At 36.3% G+C, this 20538-nt stretch overlaps 1 protein-coding gene across 1 annotated transcript in view; it reads right to left on the bottom strand.

The window, feature by feature from the left end:
• LOC5568562 overlaps nt 1–11375 on the bottom strand; it is a 34630-nt gene extending 23255 nt beyond the window's left edge. Inside the window, exons 1-7 of the mRNA XM_021855119.1 lie at nt 11297–11375; nt 11076–11235; nt 2518–2627; nt 1392–1518; nt 1108–1314; nt 911–1036; nt 736–846 (exon numbers count right to left, since the gene is read on the bottom strand). Coding sequence (XP_021710811.1) covers nt 736–846; nt 911–1036; nt 1108–1314; nt 1392–1518; nt 2518–2627; nt 11076–11235; nt 11297–11375 — 920 coding nt within the window. The remainder of the gene's footprint in view (nt 1–735; nt 847–910; nt 1037–1107; nt 1315–1391; nt 1519–2517; nt 2628–11075; nt 11236–11296) is intronic.
• Between the last annotated feature and the right edge of the window lie 9163 nt (nt 11376–20538).

Here is a 20538-nt window from a genome sequence, read left to right as displayed (position 1 = left end):
TCTGATCAAAATGAAACGGATGTAAGGTAATTTCGCATCTAATGTGAGAATAATCCAATTTTCCCATGTTTTGTACTTGGTCCCCTCTGACTTAACTCCGACCACATGTACTATTCCCCTGAATACAGAATTGTTCTAACATTTCCAAACATACCACTTCAAAAGACTAGAACAAAGCATTCAGGTTAATTAATCTACTTTCGCAACGCTGAGCCCGGCATTATTATACGACGCATTTTTGCAACGATGCATTTAGGCATTTTTTGCAATGATTGTGACTATCGTCGTCGGCGATCGATGACGATAAGGCAGATAATAGCAGCAACGTTGTACATTGATGATTGCTTTGCAGGTTCGATATCGGTATCAATAACAATATCAGCATTTTTAATGTTAGATTGGATTCACAAAATAAAATCATGCTTTGCTCGAATCTTCACTAATGTATACTGTTTAGTGGTAGTTTTCCGCTCTACAAAATGTGCAAATTACTGTACTATCTTAATCAGTCAGACTGCGTACAACACAACATTTCTATCGAGTTATTTTCGACTCTCCCGCAGCGCTCGCATCGTTTCATGTCCTCGTGACTATGATTTTGGTTGAGATTTGTTCTAAGTGTTACGTCTGTTTGTCTGTGCTCGAACGTTACGATACATAGATTAAGCTGAGTTGAGTTACTATAACTACTTCACAACATGAAACCTATGCTACGAAGAAACCGAAAATACTCACCGATCATGAATACCTATCATGTGCCCAATGACTCGCCAGAAGTGAACTAAAGCTTCCATGTCTTCCTTATTGTAGACAATCCCAAGCTTCTTGCATCCTAGTACAGTGTATCTGTAAACGAATCACGTAGATTTTTATATATAATTTATCCATTCGAGTAAAATCGGGAAATTACCCCACAAATCCAAATTGCGTCACTGCCATGTCCTTTTGTGACACAATCCTGCCCGCCAGTTTGGCATTGCTTCTCTTGCTGGCCGCAACGTGACCTCTTCTCACATAGGTTATCGATTTCCACGCCCTAGGATGCACTGAGACGCAGTTAGAAAACACTTTCATTTGGTCGATTAACTCTCAAGCACAACAACTTACGCAGTTCCCGGCAGTAGATCTTCGTAGTACCAGTTTAAGGTGTGCATGATCGTTGCGACGTAGCGCCTGTATGCCGTTACCGCTGTTGAGGATTGATTCGTATAGATAAGGACGTTCAAAATACTTGGAACGGCCAAAACAACCAAAAGTCCGCACAGTTTTGCTACGAACATGGCGAAGAAGTTTTGTTTGAAGTAGCGCTGCGCCCTGAAAGACCATTGATCATTTTTATTGATCATTGATATTCTAGTCAGATGCTGATCGAAGCCTTGATGTCTACATACCGTTTGAACTTTTCGTCATCATACCATGGCGGTAATTGGAGCTCATACGCATCAACATCAACATCCACTTGTGTTTTCACCCCATCTCCCAGTAGGCCATGCAGATAGCTGTTGGGCTCATCGTCATCTGCAACGGTGGAAATGGAAAGAGAAAGTCGATTACTTTCGATTGCTTGGATGGCTGCAATCGGGGTCGCACTTTTTTGAGTCTTTACGTCGGAATCCATTTTTGTTTGTTTAAACCCAAAATCTTCTTGTGAATTTCTGATTTGACGTCAACCGTTTAACTCTTCCTTCTGTATAGAACCTGTTATTTTTTTTTTGCTACGGGACGACGTGTGCAAACACTTGCTCGCGCAGAATTCAACTGGCGCAGTCGAGAGGCGAACGGAATCACACATTGCGCAAACTTATCTGCGCTCGAGCTTTCCGTTTGGCTGAGCTCGCTAATAGGGTTGTACCGGTTTACCTTGACTCTCGCGATGCGCGGCTTATGCGAACGGTTCGGAAAATTTGTTTGACAAAATTGCAATATTCTAATTTGATGAAAAAGATGGCCTTGGTGTGGAATCTTGGGATGGTACACTAATTTTCTTCTTCTTTCTGGCGTTACGTCCCCACTGGGACAGAGCCTGCTTCTCAGCTTAGTGTTCTTATGAGCACTTCCACAGTTATTAACTGAGAGCTTACTATGCCAATGACCATTTTTGCATGCGTATTTCGTGTGGCAGGTACGAAGATACTCTATGCCCTGGGAAGTCGAGAAAATTTCCAACCCGAAAAGATCCTCGACCGGTGGGATTCGAACCCACGACCCTCAGCTTGGTCTTGCTGAATAGCTGCGTGTTTACCGCTACGGCTATCTGGGCCCCCGCACACTAATTTTATAACGCTAAATTTCAACTTTTGTCACACTTTTTCAACTTTTTGTCACACTTTTTGTATTAGTTCTCCGAAAATTATGTAAGGCTTGTCACGTTTGGCATGACCTCCTTCCTTCTTGGAGCGTGATATGAAAGTAATCGCGATTTAAAAAGGTATTTTCAACATTCAAATAAAAACGTTGTCGAACGCGATTATTATTGATCACATTCAGATGAAAGGGTATTTATTAGGGACTACTCACATTTCAGACACTGCAGCTCTTCTCCTTTCGATCGCGGCCAGCTGGATGCCAAACGACAATGCTCGTGCCGGTGTGGAATGGCTTGATGGCTATTTCTCCAACTGCTCCAACTGAGAGAGCGTTATATCACCTGAGGCGCGACGCTTGCATGCAAGTTTCTCGTGTATTGATGAATGATTTTGGCGGAATTTGCGTTTCAACGGTGTGTTTTTTGTTGTCTCTAGAGAAGGTGTAAAACAGGTCAGTGGCTATCAGATAAGGGATTTCTTCGTTGGCTCTTACGAATTATGATAGGTTTAGGTTGTTTTGTTGAGTATAGTGTGAGTTGGTTTGGACATTTTTTTTTGCTCTCTTTAGGAGCTATTAGGCACAACTTCAAACATTACACTGAGAAGTTCTTCTCAACTAACCTAAGGAGGGTAAACATGTCAATATATGTTTCTTTTTGTGTTAAAAGTTTACTTGTTTGTATTAATATTTTTTAGATGGAACGTTCATCTTGCTACCGTCTTCAGCATAAATAACTATAGCTTGTAGCTAGAGATGGCTTCACACTGGGAGGGAGAAACCGATACAAAATTTATATACGTCAAGGTGAGCCGAGATTCTGCTGTCACGAACTGTCACTGTGTCGGGACAATGGGCAAAGGTGATAGAAGCGCGTAATTCATCAAAACATATTTATACATTTCATAAAAGGTGACAAAAATCGAATGAAAATCATTTCACGCTTATTCACAAGTTATGTTACGAGGGCACCTTTTATTCTGATTGAATATAAAGTATTTAAATACGCGTCTTTTTACTTTTTCCTTCAAAAATGAAAATTGAATGCACACTCTGAGAAAAATCAAAACTAAATAGTTTAAATGCCACACTAAATCGCTATTTGGCTAGTTGGGCCTAGGATTCGTATACCTGCCGGTAAAACTGACTTAGTATAACTCAATCTTATTGGGGGCATTGTATAGCGTTTTAGTATATGCATTTGGATTATCTTTTTTTTTTGTAGAATCTTATTGGATATTTCTTCGGATATGATTTTACTACTAAAAATACAGACATATAAGCTTTACCTTTATTAAATATCAATCACATTAAATTAACACAGATCAATATTTTTTACAATAGGGGTAGACGGAGCAATATGGTCAAACAGGGCAGCCGGTAGGACGGTCGCAGATTTTTGAGCATCTTATTGAATTTCGCCAATCATTCACATCGCTCTTATACATATCGATGTGCTTGGTTGCAGGGCTGGTAGCAAATGAGGGTCTTAAAATAGGAATTATTGCTTGAAAAAATAAACCGATATGTTATCAAAAAAAAAGAGGATCTAAATAGCGACCATAAAACTAGACAATGATGTATTATAAGTTTTCCTTTTTTCAAAATTTTTTTGGCCAGACACATTTCTAAGGATATTTATTTCTTGACTTATTTTTTCAAGACTTATTCAAAAAATCCAAGCAAATTTATTGGAGAAATTTTCCAAAAGTTTTTCAACGGAAGTTCTTAAAGAATTTGCCATTTTTTCAGAGATATCTCCAGGAAATTTTCAAGGATTTTTCAATACATTATTGAAAAAATCCCTGGAAAAGCCCGGAAAGTATTGCTAAAACCAATCTTAAAGTAATCTCTGATAGAAAACTCTTGATGGACTTTTGCGAGGATCTCTGCAAATCTTCCTAACATCAGAGAGGTTTTTATGGATGAATTTATAAGATATTTATTGAAAAAATCCAATGAATCCCTAAATCAAACCTTGTAGGCTTTCCGAGAAGCATTCCATGAAAAACATTGAACAGAATCCTTGTAGAAATAGCTAGAATAATTGCTGTAGTATGTATGTAAAACCTCAAATGATGAAGAATTTGAAATATATTTCCTGAAAACATCCATGGAATAATTTAGAATAATCTAGAATTGGGTCCTAAAATTTTTAATGAAATCTTGTTTTTATTTAATAACACGAAAAAGCATGTTGCTGTAACTACTTTAGCAATTTTTCCCGCTCAAATAATGGCTATATCATGTTTAAACTTTAATTTAAAAATTTGGTCCATAAATGAACCTTGACACTTTTGATCATGTTTGACGTTCGCTTAGTCGACAAAAACACCACAGGGGTTTTAGTTCGACCACTGGGGTTGTTCCTATCTGACATTTCGTAAGGGACACGGAAAACAAAATACACCCAAAATTTGAGTTTAAGCCAAAGGATGTGACAAAATCTAAAAAAATGTTTTTTGGGCTTAAACCAACGGAAAACATTAGAAAATTGAGTAAACATGTGTTTTTGGCCGAAACTTAAGCGTTTGGCACTAAAATTGGGACAGGGCTTTAGGACCCTATTCTCTAAAAAAACTTTCTACCAGAACTGCTACTGCGTTTTCAAGATTTTTTTGCAAGGATTGCTTCGGAAACTAATTTAGCAATTTGCTCAAAGTTCGATACTACGGAGATTTCTTTAGAAATTCTTTGGTTTTACGACCTTTATGCATTTTGTTCTAGCCTCTTCAGGAATTTAATCTGGATTTTTTAGTTTGATTCCAGAAATAAACTCAAAGTTCTGAATTCATTTTTCAGAAATACTTCCAAAGGTTATTTCACAATTTTTTCAAGTAAACGCAAGTCTTCCAAGAGTGATTTTTCTAACAATTTCGTCAGTTTTCAGGCCAAGATTTCCGTTCAGGGCATCTTACTGATAAATCGACTGTATGGTTATTTTGGAAAATTTTACTGGCTTTTCAGTCTAGTTTGACAATTTAAAACAACTGTATGGCTTCTTTTTCCAACGTTACGCTACTTTTTGGGCCTTTTTCAAGGATTCGAAATTGTATGTGGTTTTTTGTGTATATACTGCCCATACTCGCATAACAGTCCCATTTCAATTTTCGACACATTTGAGTTAGCTCCATGAATAGTGTTTATTTTTAGTGTACTTTTCGGTACCATTCTTAAAATTGTGTTTTTGTATGGACAAAATGCGAAAAAAAATACCAAACCATGTGCGTCCCATATTGAATATACCCGCATAACAGTCCCATTAGTAAATAACGATGAAATTCAACCAAAAGTATTACTATATTTTTTTTTTTTTTTGTTTAGAGAGTTTACCCAGAAGGGGCATTCGTCTCTATTATTACTATAATTACTGTAAAGATCTCTGTTATCTTGCATCCTAGTTTTAATCACATTTAAAGTAGATATAATACAAATTACAGAGGTTCAAATCAGTTTTATTCAAGAAAGATGGTTGTTTTTGTTTGACTTGAAAATATTCCCGGTAAGCCTTTTTACGGAATAAGTTATAGAACCACATCTTGCCGTGTATCCTGGAGACGAAAGCTTCCCGTAGAGTCCATGTCGGTCATTACTATCATGATCCGGTTATAACAACGAAATCTCTTGTAGATTTATCATCCGAAGTCATGAAGGGGAAAGCTTTAGATACCAGCGTAGAAATGCGCACATAGCCATTGGCACATGCAGTCGACAAGGTAGGTCAAACTGAGTGTGACATCGAATGCCGGAAAATAAGAAGGTCCTGGACACTTAGTATGATTATCTATATCTATTGAATTTCCAACTGCTTCGCTGACATCAGGCCTCTAGAACTTCTCGATTTTACATCTTGATCCGTTTCAAATCCAACATCAACAGCAAGTGGATCCAGAAAATTGTTCGTGTTGATCGGTCGCACCGGCCCAACCAGTCTAGGGTAATCTTCAGCACTACAATTACGTTTACGATTAAAAAATGCGAGTCCTAAAAGTTTTAAAAGGAACGGTGTCTTGGAATGTCTTGTAAAATTGATAATAAATATGTCATCGTCCGCGATAACAAAGTAAGCGAGTCCCAAGTAATGGGACTGGTATGCGGGTATACTTGCATTTTGCGAGAAAAATACTCGGATAACGAGTCCCATTTGTTCTTATCTTGGATTTGCACGTAAAAAACAATCGCATTAACTTAATTTTAGTTATTGAACAAATTCTTATACATCAATGATAATGTGTTGAGTAATGCCACCAGAATTTTCGACTGCCAGCAGCGGCGTAACGAAAACTTCAACATTTATGTTTAGATGTGCTTTTCTCGATTTGATGGTTTTCCTAATGGGACTGTATTGCGAGTATGGGCAGTATATTTGTTGAAACAATTAATCGTCATTGATGTGTTTGAGTTTTCACGGTTATATTACAACCCGGAAAACAATTTTATTATTTAAGAATCTGAATTCGGAATACCATTCTACGCTCCAGGGCGCCAGTGCGAAATTCCGAAGAAAATTACAAAATAAATTTCAAAGAAAATTCCAGAAGAAACTCCATATGAAATTCCGAAGGAAATTGAAAAAAAAAAGACACGGACACCGTCTTCAGCCATTTAACTGCACAGACTGTAACTTAACACTAGACAACGGACAAGCATGCTCCAGTGGCACAGCCGAGAAATATTCCTGACGAAAAGTTTCAATGGCTGAAGCGGGAATCGAACCCACACCCCATGACACGATGCGTCTAAATGCCTGACGACACTAACCACACGGCCACGAGCCCCAATTTAAAAGGATAATCAAAAAAAAAAAAAAATACAGAGGAAACTCCGAAGAAAATTCCAAAGAAAATTCTGAGGAAATTCCGATGAAAATTACAAAGTCAAATCCGAAGGAAATTCCAAAGGAAACTCCCAAGTAAATTCCGAAAAAAAAAATACTCCAAAGTAAATTCCAAATGAAAATCCAAAAGAAAATTTAAAATGAAATTTCGAAGAAAATTACTAAACTTCCAAGGCAATTCCAAAGGAAACTCCACAGGAAATTCCGGAAGAAATTCCAAAGACAGTACCAACCTCCAAAAAAATTCCAAAGGAAATTCCTAATGTTATTCCAAATAAAAATCCAGGAGAAAAAGAAACTCATGCTTAAATTCGGGAGGAAACTCCAACGGAAATTTCCCAAGGAAACTCCCAAGTATATTCCGAAAAAAAAAAACTCCAAACAAAATTCCAAAATAAATTCCAAAGGAAACTTAAAAAATCCAAAGGAAATTCCAAAGACAATATTCTCGGAAAATTCCGACGGAACTTACCGAAAAATATTTCCGAAGGAACTTCCTGAAACAACTTCCCGAAGGAAATTCCACAAGAAATTCCAGAGGAAATTCCGATGAAAATTACAAAGCAATTCCCGAAGGAAATTACAAAGGAGTTCCCAAAGGAAATTCCAAAATAAATTCTGTTTTTTTTCCAAGGAAGCTCCTAAAGAAAGTCCACATTCAAAAAGAAAAAAAAAAAAATCCATAGAAAATTCTGCAAGAAATTCCAAAAAAATGATAAAAAATCCAAAGGAAATTCCGAAGAAACTTTCTAAGGGAAATTCCAAATGAATTTCAATGGAAATTTCGAAAGAAATTCCAAAGGAAATTTGGAAAGAAATTCCGAAGAAAATTACAAAAAATTCAAATGGCATTCGGAAGGAAACTCCACAAGAAATTCCGAAGAAAATTACAGAGAAAATTCAGAAAAAAATTGAAAAAATCCAAATTTCAAGAAATTTTAGAGAAAATTTCACAAGACATTTCGAATGTGATTTCAAATGAAATTCTATCTACAATTCCAATGGAAACTCTGAAAGAAACTCTAAAATAAGTTCCGAAGGAAATTTCTAAAGAAATTCCGAAGGAAGCTTCAAAGGAAATTCCGAAAGAAACTTCAAAACAAATTCCGAAGCAAATTATAAAGGATATCCCGAAAAAAAAAATCCAAATTATATTCCAAATGAAATTGCGAAGGAAGCTCAAAAACTTGCAAAGGAAATTACGAATGTAACTCCAAAAGAAACATCGAAGGAAATTCCGAAGAAAATTCTAAATGGAATTCCAAAGAAATTTGGAAGGAAATTCGGAATAAAATTACAAAAATCCAAATGAAATTCCGGAAGAAACTCCACAGGAAATTCCAAAGAAAATTCAAAAAAAAAAATCCGACGAAAATTCAAAAAAAAAAAAAAATCCAAGCTCCAAGAAACTTCCAAGAAAATTTCACAAGACATTCCGAATACTACATACCATTCCAAAGGAAGCTTCAAAGATAATTCCAAAGGAAATTCCGTAAGAAACTCCAAAGGAAATTCCGGAGATAATTATAAAGGAAATCCTGAAAGAAATTCCTAATGAAATTTCGAAGAAAGCTACAAAAAAAATCCAAGGGAAATTCCAAATGAAATATTACATACCATTCCAAAGGAAGCTTCAAAGGTAATTCCAAAGGAAATTCCGTAAGAAACTCCAAAGGAAATTCCGGAGAAAATTATAAAGGAAATCCTGAAAGAAATTCCAAATGAAATTTCGAAGAAAGCTCCAAAAAAAAAAAAAAAAAAATCCAAGGGAAATTCCAAATGAAACTCCAAAGTGTATTCCGAAGAGAATTCCGAAGAAAATCTCGAAGGAAATTTGGAAGGAAATTCCGAAGAAAAATAACAAAAATCCAAATGGAATTCCGAAGGAAACTCCGGAAGAATTTGCGAAGAAAATAAAAAAAAGAATCTAAGCTCCAAGAAATTCCAAAGAAAATTTTACAAGAAATTCCGAATGAAATTATATATACAATTCCACAGGAAGCTCCAAAGTTTATTCCAAAGGAAATTCTGAAAGAAACTCTAAAGAAAATTTCGAAGGAAACCTAAATAAATTCCGAAGGAAACTCCAAAGTGAGTTCCGAAGGGAACTTCTAAAGAAATTTCTAAGGTTACTCCAAAGGAAATGCCGAAAGAAAGTCCAAAGGAAATTCCGAAGAAAATTATAAAGGAAATCCCGAAAGAAATTACAAAAAAAATTCCAAATGAAATTGCGAAGGCAGTTCAAAAAAAATCCAAAAGAAAATTCCAAATGAATTCCAAAGGAAATTCCGAATGAAACTTCAAAGGAAATTTCGAAGGAAATTCCAAAATAAATTTGGAAGAAAATTACAAGCATTTCAAATGGAATTCCAAACGAAACCCTACAGGAAATTCCGAAGAAAATTTAAAAAAAACATCCAAAATCAAGAAGTTCCTCAGAAAGTTCTGAAGAAAATTCCAAGCTCCAAAAGAAAATCTGAAGAAATTCCACAAGAAATAACGAATGTAATTCTAAATGAAATTCCGAATATAACTCCTCCGTAAATTCCGAAGGAAACCCATAAGGAAATATAAAAAAACCAAAGGAGATTTCGAATGAATTCCAAAGGAATTTCCAAAGAAACTTCTCGAAGGATTTTTTCAAAGGAACTTACCGCAAGAGTTTCCCCGAAGGAACTTATTGAAACAACTTCCCGAAAGAAATGCCACAGGAAATCCCGGGACAACATACAAAGGAGATTCCGAAGAAAATTACAAAGGAAACCCTGAATGAAATTCCAAAGGAAATTTCGAAGGAAGTTCCAAAAAAAAAAATTCCAAAGGAAATTTCGATGGAAACTCCACGGAAAATTCCAAAGAGAATTCTGAAGAAAATTCCAAGCTCCAAACGAAACTTTAAAGAAAATTCCACAAAAAATCCTAATGTTATTCTAAATGAAATTTTAAGGGAAGCTTCAAAGGTAATTCTGGAAGAATCTTCCAAAGAAATTGAAAAAAAAAATCCAAAAGAAATTCCAAACGAAATGCCGAATAAAACTCCAGGAAATTCCAAAGGAAAATTCTAAGGAAGTTCCGAAAAAAATTAATAAAATTCCAAATGATATTCCGAATTAAACTCCACGGAAAATTCCACAAAAAAATCCGAATGTTATTCTAAATGAAATTTTAAAGGAAGCTTCAAAGGTAATTCTGAAAGAATCTCCAAAGTAAATTCCGAAAGAAGCTTCTAAGGAAACTCCAAAGGAATTACAAAATAAAATCCAAAGGAGATTTCGAAGGAAATCCAAATGAATTTCCGAAGCAACTTCTCGAAGGAATTTTCCGAATGAACGTCCTGAAACAATTTCCCGGGAAATTCCAAAGAAAATTACTAAGGATATCTCGAAGGAAAATTCTGAAGAAATTTCCAAATGAAATTTCGAATGAAACTCCAAAAGAAATTTCGAAGGAAATTCCGAAGAAAATCCCAAATGAAATTCCGAAAGAAACTCCACAGGAAATTCCGTATGAAATTCCGAAGAAAATTACAGAGGAAATTCCATAGAAAATTCCAAGGTTCAGAAGAAATTCCCAAGAAAATTCCGAATATAATTCCAAAAGTAAAATTCCTAAGGAAGCTCCTGTAGTAATTCCAGAGAAAAGGCTTTGGAAAAATGAAAATGAGAAAATAGAGGGAAATTTTCTAAATGCAATCCTGGAATAAAATTTCGATTTTTTTGAGTAATCCCTGTGGGAATTCCTAGTTAGGTATTTCGAATCAGAAATAGGGAGTTACCAATAGACCAAGTCTCTAAAGAGATCTGCTATCAGCCCTGCTTTCTGAAGAAGTCCCAAGAGTTGTGAGACTGTGATCCACCGATCCGGATGCCTCTCTGTCCCCGGATGGATCTGCCGGCATCAAAAAGACCACTTAAGACCCAAGCTGCATTTCCACCTCACGAGAACTGGGAAGCTCTCGTTGTTGAAGTTGCCGTGAGTCAAATCATCGCCATCCCCATCGGATTCACCACGACTTCCACCGCCATCAGGTTCTTCGACCTGGATACCATTCGGATCATTCTCCACGGTTTCGACTCGATCATTCCGATGATTTTCTGCCGAATCATTAATTGTTAACTTCCTGCCTTCAACATCGCTGAGGGGTACAGCTTCAACCTAACTTCTTGGTCGTTGGAATCTGAGGTCGGAATAGTGTCTCGGGTTCCGGATAGGTTCTTTGCAAAAGAAAAATCATTGAGGTAGCGCCTACAACAGAAAAAAAAACAAATTGTCGAAATCCCGCTTGCAAAGTCAAATAATTATGATGAATGACTTACCTCTCCGTTACACAATTACTCAGAATCCAAGGATAAAATATATCTTAATATATCAGCAGGAATCACAATGATTTTCGTCCACAAATAATGTATATAATAATAAAACAATTTCATCGCGACAAAGCAGACAGCGTGAAATAAACAGTTTGGAGGAATCACGCGGGTGAAGTTATACACTGGTCAAAATAGTCATGTATCAAACATGCTTAGTTTAACTTTTTATGTTGAGAATGTATAACTTCAAAACAAGACTTAGTGTAAACTTAACGAATGTCAAAATATATTAGCATTTATACTATCGACGTTTTCATTATATTTTGAGTGCATGGAAAACTATGGCCCTTTTCCCATGTTTGTCCTGAATGAGCGTTAATAATTCCGTTGCATGTTTTTAAACTACGTAGACTTCTAAAGGATAGAAATACAGCGGGGATTGGCTGGTTGGAACACAACTGCATTCCATCTAGCGAATCCGACCCGTTAGTTGGGACGACTGACAGCTAGTTAAAATGCTCCATACTCACGCATCTGGAGAGCTTATTGTCACGAAACGCACATAGGGGAACTTACGTATTATCGGCAGCCTAAGCAGCTGAACTTTTAAGAGGGCAATTTTACGCAACAATAGAGCACAACAATTAGCAGCAGACACCTTAACTACACTTGAGCACTCTTCATTTGTTAATTATTATACACAAAACACTATTTTATTCTCTTAATCTTCTATTTTTCCTCACCAAAGTCACGAGGCACTTGTTCTTTTATCGGCAATGCAATTACTATTGTCGGCAACAAAAATGTTCACTTCGGCAATCCAAAACTGCGCAAAAACTAGTTTATGTATATGTTACCAATACATGTTTGTATTTGTTGACAAATCCTGAAATTAAACGTCACTCATTTTGTTCTCTTGTTGAAAGGGCCAATGCAGAAAAATACAGACTACACTGAGAACATAATTGCAGTTATAAATAGAATAGCAGAGAGTCAAATTGAATACACAACGCCACTAAATTTATGCAGACTAAGGCACCGTCCACAAATTACGTAACGCTCTAGGGGTAGGGGGAGTAGGCTCAAAAGTTGCGGCTCAAACACAAAAAAATATTTTTTTCATGCAAAGACCGTTGCGGAAGGGGAAAATTGTACATTTTAACGTTATGTCATAAATGGACGCTGCCTAATTTCGTTTTCATTTATTTTATCGAATATTTTTTGTATTCAATCTCATTATGGCAGCATTTCGGCTGTAAAAATTGCCATGTCATGGTCTTGCAGCAAGTGCGAATCCAGCCTAGAAGTTGCAGCGTGATGTCATGGTTAATTGATTCATAATATTGTGCTCTGCAAGAAAAATCCACGGAACACGATTACAGTACTGACCCGATTTTGTCAGCCCCCGATTGTGTCTGCCTCCGATTTTGTCTACCCCCGATTTTGTCAGCTTTTTGACCCGATTTTGTCAGCCTATTTTAAATTTGTCATAAAATTGTTATCGTCATGTTTTAGCACGTTTACATTAAAATTGATGATGATGTTTGATGTCATGCACGCATGGGCGTAGCCGGAGGGGGCAATGCCTTTTATTAAGTGTTAAAAATCAATATTACCAATATAAGGGAGGGGGGAGCCCCTAATAAAAAAACTGGCTACGCTCATGTTCATCTTAAAAGTCCATGTAACCATGTAACATGTTAAAACTTGAAAATAGGAACAAAATAAAATGACCCGATTTTGTCAGGTACCCCATTTTGTCAGCCTAAAATTCATCGAGGGGCTGACAAAATCGGGTCCTTACTGTATCGGACTACTTGAATTTCAGAGTTGCGTTTGAATGGGTTACATGCATGCCCCTATTCGCTACTCCCACTACTGTTTATTAGGGTGCGGCTTATTTTTCAAAACCTCTCAAAACCAAAAATTCTTGCACTCTCATGAATTTGAATCATATTAGTAGAGAAACCTCAAAGTTTGAATTAAAAATATTAAGATTTAGAGGGGCCAAGCGTCTTGAAGGTAAATTTTCAAATTTAAAAAAAATGGCCTCAGTGAAGTCACCATAACTTCGGTAATTTCTAACCAATTTTAAAACTTTCAGCACCATTATCTTAAAAACTAAATTTATGAAAACTTTGTAGAATATCATATTTGTGTAAAATCAAAACTAGTTTCAATAAACAGTAGTTTACTCCAAATGTTTCCTCATTTTACTTAAATAATATCTTTGTTTGACCATAACTTCATGTATACTCACCCGATTCCAAATCTTTTTGCATGGTTTCATTCGACACATTTTACTAAGAAAATGATTTGACCAAGTTATTCAACAAAAACTGCACAAAACCATGATTTCTTAACGAAAAACGTCAGTTTTTTATATATTTGTCAGTTAAACAATAATTCTGAAGCTGAAACTGGTTTTCCTCATTTGATAAACCTTTGGAAAGGACTTGTCAACAATTTTTAAATTTTTCAACTCGTAATTAAAACAAAATACTTTATAAACACATGTTTTTTTAAGAAAAATGTAATTTTTGGCGAAAAAAATATAAATAATCCAAAGACATTTGATTTTTTTTTAAATCATGTTTTTGGGTAGTTTTTGTTACATAACTAAGCCGAAACCATTTTTTAGAAACATATGAACAGTATGGAAACAACTATTTTTTGCTTCAAAAACATGTACAATCGAAGCTCGTTATAACGACCACTTTGATAGCGACAAAAGCTCTCTAAAGCGACATTTTTCGGTCCCTTGAAAAAGATTTTATTGTTATCATTCTCTATAACGACATTTCTCTATTACGACGCTCCCTTGCCATGTCGTTATAACAAGCTTCGACTGTACAAATATTTGAAATAGGTTGAGTATTTATGAAGTTATGGTCAAACAAATATGAATTTTCCAGTAAAATGAAGAAAAATTTCGAGAAAACTACTTCTGATGCTACACAAAGTTTTCATAAATTTAATTTTGAAAATAATGATGCTAAAAGTTTTGAAATTGGTGAGAAATAACCGAAGCTATGGTGACTTCACTGAAGGCCATTTTTTATAACTTGAAAATTCACCTCCTAGACGCATGCGCCACCCCTAAATTGTTAATAGGATAAGAGATAGAATTTAAGTAAAGTAGGGGAATTCGGGGCATAATGGACACATCAAGCAAATGCTTGTTTTAAGACCACACAATGACATTTTTTAAATTACTCTCGGCTAGTTTTCATGTTTTATGTTAGTACGACGTGCTACATTCATTCATGTTAATAAAAATCATATCATATACCAGAAAAGTGAGATAGCAAATTAGGTCCAAAACAAAACTAGTAAAAAGGTATCGGGGCAAAATGAACACTTGCATGAAATTTAATGATTCCAAAATATTGAATGTCTGTCAATCGTTTCAATGTGTAAAAGGGCTCTCCCTCTATCATAAGAGCTGAAAAGAACATTTCTGGATTAGTTATTTTGCTCAAAAATTAGATTCTCCCACCGCCTTGCTTTTATGCCAATTTAAAGCGGAGGAAAACTTAAAGTCAAATTTCAAAGGACAATTGAAATAAAACATAAACTTTTTTACCGTCAAACATTTCAAATGCAATACAGATTTCATGCAGTGTATGAACTTTTGATGAAGTATGCATATTCTCAGAGATTGAGGGGGTGTCCATTTCGCCCCGGGTGTTCATTATGCCCCTAATCCCCCTACATAATATTAAGTTTTCAGTCTGTGTGACCTGTAGTCAAAGACGGTGAATAACTATATATAAAAATCTTAATATCTTTGGCTCAAACTTTGCGGTTTCTCTTCTAATATGATTAAGAGCACATGAATTTTTAGTTTTGAGAACTTTTGGAAAATAAGCCGCACCCTAGTGTCTTGGCTAATCGGGCTTCAAATGCGGTAACACAAAGTAATCAAAGGATACTTAGCAACCATGAAACAAACCAAAAAAAAAAAAAAACAACATTTGATTTCGCTTTCCTTGTATGAAATCTCACCGCGTTTGGTGTTGCCGCATTTTTTGCCCTCAACGGGAATTTTATTTTGAGTGTAAATGAATCAAAAAGTCACAACAAAAAGTTGCAATGTGTTTTTTGAACTGCATAGATACAAACATTCTTCCCCAAATCTGTCCTGGTTTTCGCCCCATTTCCCAGTAGGCCATGCAGATAGCGGGTAGACTCATCGTCGTCTGCAATGCAATGGTGGAAGGGAAAGAGAAAGTTGATTACTTTCGATTGCTTTGATGGCTGCAATGGGGTCGCACTTTTTTGAGTCTCCACGTCAGAACCCATTTTTTTTTGCTTAAACCTAAAATCAGTCACGTCATGTGAATTTCGGATTTGACGTCAACCGTTCAACTCTTTCTTCTGTATAGAACCTGTTATTTTCTTTTTTGCTTCAGAATGACGTGTGTAGACGCTTGCTAGCGCAGAATTCAACTGGCGCACTCGAGAGGCGAACGGAAAAACTCATATTGCGCCAACTTATCTGCGCTTAAGCTTTCGGTTTGGCTGAACACGCCAATAGGGTTGAACCGGTTTTCCTTGACTCTCGCGATGCGGGGCTTATTATTTGTTTGACAAAATTGCATTATTCTAATTTGATGAAAGAGATGCCCTTGATGTGGAATCTTGGGGATGGTACACAAATTATGTAACGCTAAATTTTAACTTTTTCGACCTCCTCTCCCGCTTTGTCACAGTTTTTGTATGAGTTCTCCGGAAATTGAGTAAGGCTTGTCACGCTTAGCTTGACCCCCTCCCACCTTGGAGTGTGATATAATTTATGCATGACCCCTTGTTCGAGTTGATTCAACAAGAACACTACGAGATATGGACATATCAAGATAACGTATACATCGAGTTATGCAAAGCGAAACTACAAATATGCAGATTAAAAGGGCCGAAGAAGTTGTCGACATAGGGGAAGATGTCAAGATGCAGAATATCCAGATGTGGAGAGTCGACCAGGTAACCGAAGATCAAAATCGACATAAATTCTGAAAATAGAACTACTAAAAAACAAAAAAAAATCGCGATTTAAATAGGTATTTTCAACATACAAATTAAAATGTTGCCGAACGCGATTATTATAGAGACTATGTACATTTTAGGCACTGCAGCTCTTCTCCTTTCGATCGTGGCCTGCTGGATGCGTTTGCTCTCGTAACAAACGGCAATGCTCGTGCCGGTGTGGAATAGCTCGATTTATTTCTCCAACTGAGAGAGCGTTATATCATCCGAGGCGCGACTCGAAATCGAACTTGCATGCAAGTTCCTCGCGCATTGATGAATGATAGCACTTCGGCAGGATTTGCGTTTTATCAGGGTGTATTTTATTATCTCTAGAGGAGCTTAAACAGGTCAGCGGCTATCAGATACGGGATTTCTTTATTGGCTCTTACGAATAATATTATAAGGATCTCTTCGCATATAGGTTTATTTCAATAACACAGCACCGATTTCATGCATTTATCTAAGGAGTCCTTGAGAAACTCTTTCAGGGATAACTCTAAGTGAATTATAAAAAAATGTCACATCCCACATATATCAAATATGGTTACAAAAAATAAACTTCTTTGCAAGTTGCTCGCGAATTGATGAATGATTCCACTTTGACGGGATTTGCATTTTAACGGTGTGTTTTTTGTTTTCTTTAGAGAAGACGTTTAAAAGGCAGCATCCATTTATTACGTAACGCTAAAATTGGCAATTTCGATCCCCTCCCCTCTTCTATAACGCTTTTTGTATGGAAAAAATTGTATGGGCCGTAACACTTGAGTCTACTTTCGCCTCTCCCAAAAGCGTCATTGGACATCAGATATGAGATTGCTTTGTTGGGTCTTATGAATCATAATGGTTTAGGTACTGTGTTGAATCGGTTTGGACATTTTTTTTTGCTTTCTTCAGGAGCCCGGACCGACAAAATGGCAGCCAAAACCACTAAAAACTGTTTTCTGAAAAACTTTGCCCTTAACGTAAAGGGTCGGAATTCAAGGGGTATTTTATTTTGTGTGTAAATTAATCAAAAAGCCATTGCAAAAGGTTGCACTGTGTTTCTTAAACATAGACAAAATATTTGATCCCCTAAACCTGGTCTGGCTTTCGCTTCATCTCCCAGTAGGCCATGCAGATAGCTGTTAGGCTCATCGTCATCTGCAACGGTGTAATGGAAAGAGATTGATTGCTTGGACGACACCGATTACGCACTTTTTTGAGCCTCCACGTCAGAACCCATTTTTGTTTGTTTAAACCTAAAATCTTCTTGTCAATTTCAGATTTGACGTCAACCGTTTAACTCTTCCTTCTGTATAGAACCCGTGATTTTGTTTGCTTCGGGACGGCGTGTGTGAACGCTTGCTCGCGCAGAATTCAACTGCCACACTGGAGAGGCGGAGCGGACTTATCTGCGCTCAAGCCCTCTCGGTTGCTAACATGCTAATAGGGTTGTACCGGTTTACCTTGACTCTCGTAATGCGGGGCTTATCCAAACGGTTCGGAAAATTTGTTTGTCAACATTGCAATCTTATAATATGATGGCAGAGATGACCTTGGTGGAATCTAGTTTGAGTTGATTCCTTCAACGCTAGTATCATATGTTTACCCCTAAAATATAGCTAAATCGCAATAACTTTGTTGTTTTTGACATTTTTGCACATTTCATCATAAGTTCTTAAAAAATTCAATTTTTTTTGAAATCTGTGTCGATTTTAATCATTGGTCATCTTAGTCTGGAGATATTTAGAAATTCCTTGAAGAACCGTCACGTAGCCATCTCACACAAAAACATGTTTGCTAAATAAGAAATGACCAAATCACTCTTGAGCTTATTTCAGTTTAATAGGCTATTGTTCAGCTACTTATGTTCCTACAGGCTACAGTTATATTCTCCTTTTTTATTATTAAAGCTACAATTTGAATAGAGTCAGTTGTGAAAATAGTGAAATAGTTTTTTTTGGTTATGATTATTTATGTTTCTGTTACCACTCTAACCGTACGCAGTTTTTAAAAAGTTAAAAAAAATAATTTTGTTATTATCAGATTTCATTAAAAAAAGCTTTATTATAACTGACATTGTACAGCTCATATTTTTTAGTTTTATTTTTAATAATTAACTTAAGACGGAATGGCAGTGCTAGAAAGTTTATGTATTGAGCCCCCAAGGAACGTTAGAATACAGTCTCTATATTGAAGGGACCATATTTTTTTTCATCATTATTGACGAGGACCATCATGATAGGAAGAGATATACATACACCCCTATTCTTGTTTACGTTCGAATACGCTTGCGATTAAAATTGTTTTGCATTCTCGTTTATGCCAGCAAAATAAGTGGGCTATATGGATTACAAAGAAGAGGATCCGTCGTAACAAAAAATCAGCTCTAGTAATCTTTGGCACTGAGTATATCGACATCATCGACATACGGAGAGAATCGGGAATAAAAATCAACGAGATATGGATATAACAAGATATATTGAGCAGTTATGAAGAGCAAAACCAAAGCCAAAACCTGATGAAGCATAGTATAGAATAGCATAGACTGACTGTACATGTCAATGGTTGCTACTCCGTGATTGATCGGAACTGGTAATAATTGCACTGCGATCCATATGAATAAGGGATGGGAGTTTCCACTTACTCTCGGAGTGCAATTTTAGCAGATCTAATATTATTGATCAATAACAACGCCGGCCAAGTCCTTACAGTCAGTTGGGATGGGGAAGGAATGTTAGGGTGTAATGATTGTTGCTTCTAGAGACCGAGCATACCTCTGCATCTCCACAATCGTTACGGGAAGGGTGTTTATTAGTGGAACAGGAAAAGTTCTGGAAGTCACCTTTGGTCGGTGATGCGATCCATGGATAAGGAGGAAAAATACGACTTATACTTAAAGCTAGTTTTTTATTTTTGCCTCGAAAAGTTTTTGGTAAAAGATACAAAATAAACGTCAACATCTATAATGTCGAACCATTCAAAAGAAGTTTTTATCAATGGCGAATGCCGACACTTGTAGTCACGAACCATACATAGTTTGTTTGAAAATTACATAAGTGTATTGCTGTGCATTTTTGACTCAAGAAGAAAAGTCTTTGGTAGAAGTTTTAAAAAATACGTCAACATTCATAATGTCGAACAATTAAAAAAATATCTTAAATAATATCATAAATTTTAAATGTATATTAGAATTGTATAAAACAAGCATAATGCCGACACTTGTTGTGACGAACCATACAAAGTTTGATTGAATATTACATAAAACTAACGCTTTCATGAAAAAATGTGTTATCATAAGCATGAAACGAGCTCACCAGTTGGTAATCCATCCTCGATTGAACACGAATATCTTTTCGCACTCACACAGCGCGAACAGCAAAACTTCTCGTTGCCCCAAAAACGAACCGTTTTGCTTGGGCTTTTTGAAGCACTACTCAGCAGAATGCGCGAAACGAAACACAAAAACAAACTCCCAGCGACCCGAAAACGAAGCGTCTTGCTTGGGCTTTCCGAAGCACTGCCCAGCAAAACACGCGAAACGAAAACCAAACTCCCGGTGTCCCGAAAACGAAGCGTTTTGCTTGGGCTCTCCGAAGCACTCTAAAACCAAAGCCAAAACCTGATGAAAGATCAAAACTGACACAGATTCTGAAAATTTCACATAAAAAAAAAAAAACAAAATAGTAATCGATATTTTCATAGGTATTTTCAACATTCAAATCAAAATGTTCCCGAGCGCAATTATCATTGATCACTTTCAGATCTCTAATCTTGATGTTGATATTCCCTCACAAACAAAACTTGATATTGACAATGTTCTTGATACTTTAACAAATTCCATTGTTGAAGCCAGGAGCATTGCAATTCCAAAATGTGAAGTAGAATTTGAATCCGTGATTATAGACGATGATCTTAAACTTTTGATCCGTCTTAAAAACGTGAGGAGAAGGCAATTTCAACGCACTCGCGATCCTGCTATGAAAATTATATGGCAAGATTTGCAGAAAAAAATCAAGAAACGTTTTTCACAATGAGGAAACAAAAATTTTGAAAATAAGATTTCTCAATTGGACCCTG

Source organism: Aedes aegypti, chromosome 3 (assembly GCF_002204515.2).
Source record: "Aedes aegypti strain LVP_AGWG chromosome 3, AaegL5.0 Primary Assembly, whole genome shotgun sequence".
NCBI classification, from domain to species: Eukaryota; Metazoa; Arthropoda; class Insecta; order Diptera; family Culicidae; genus Aedes; species Aedes aegypti.
Note: the sequence above shows the minus strand (reverse complement) of the source record. Positions and strands in the feature narration are given on the sequence as shown.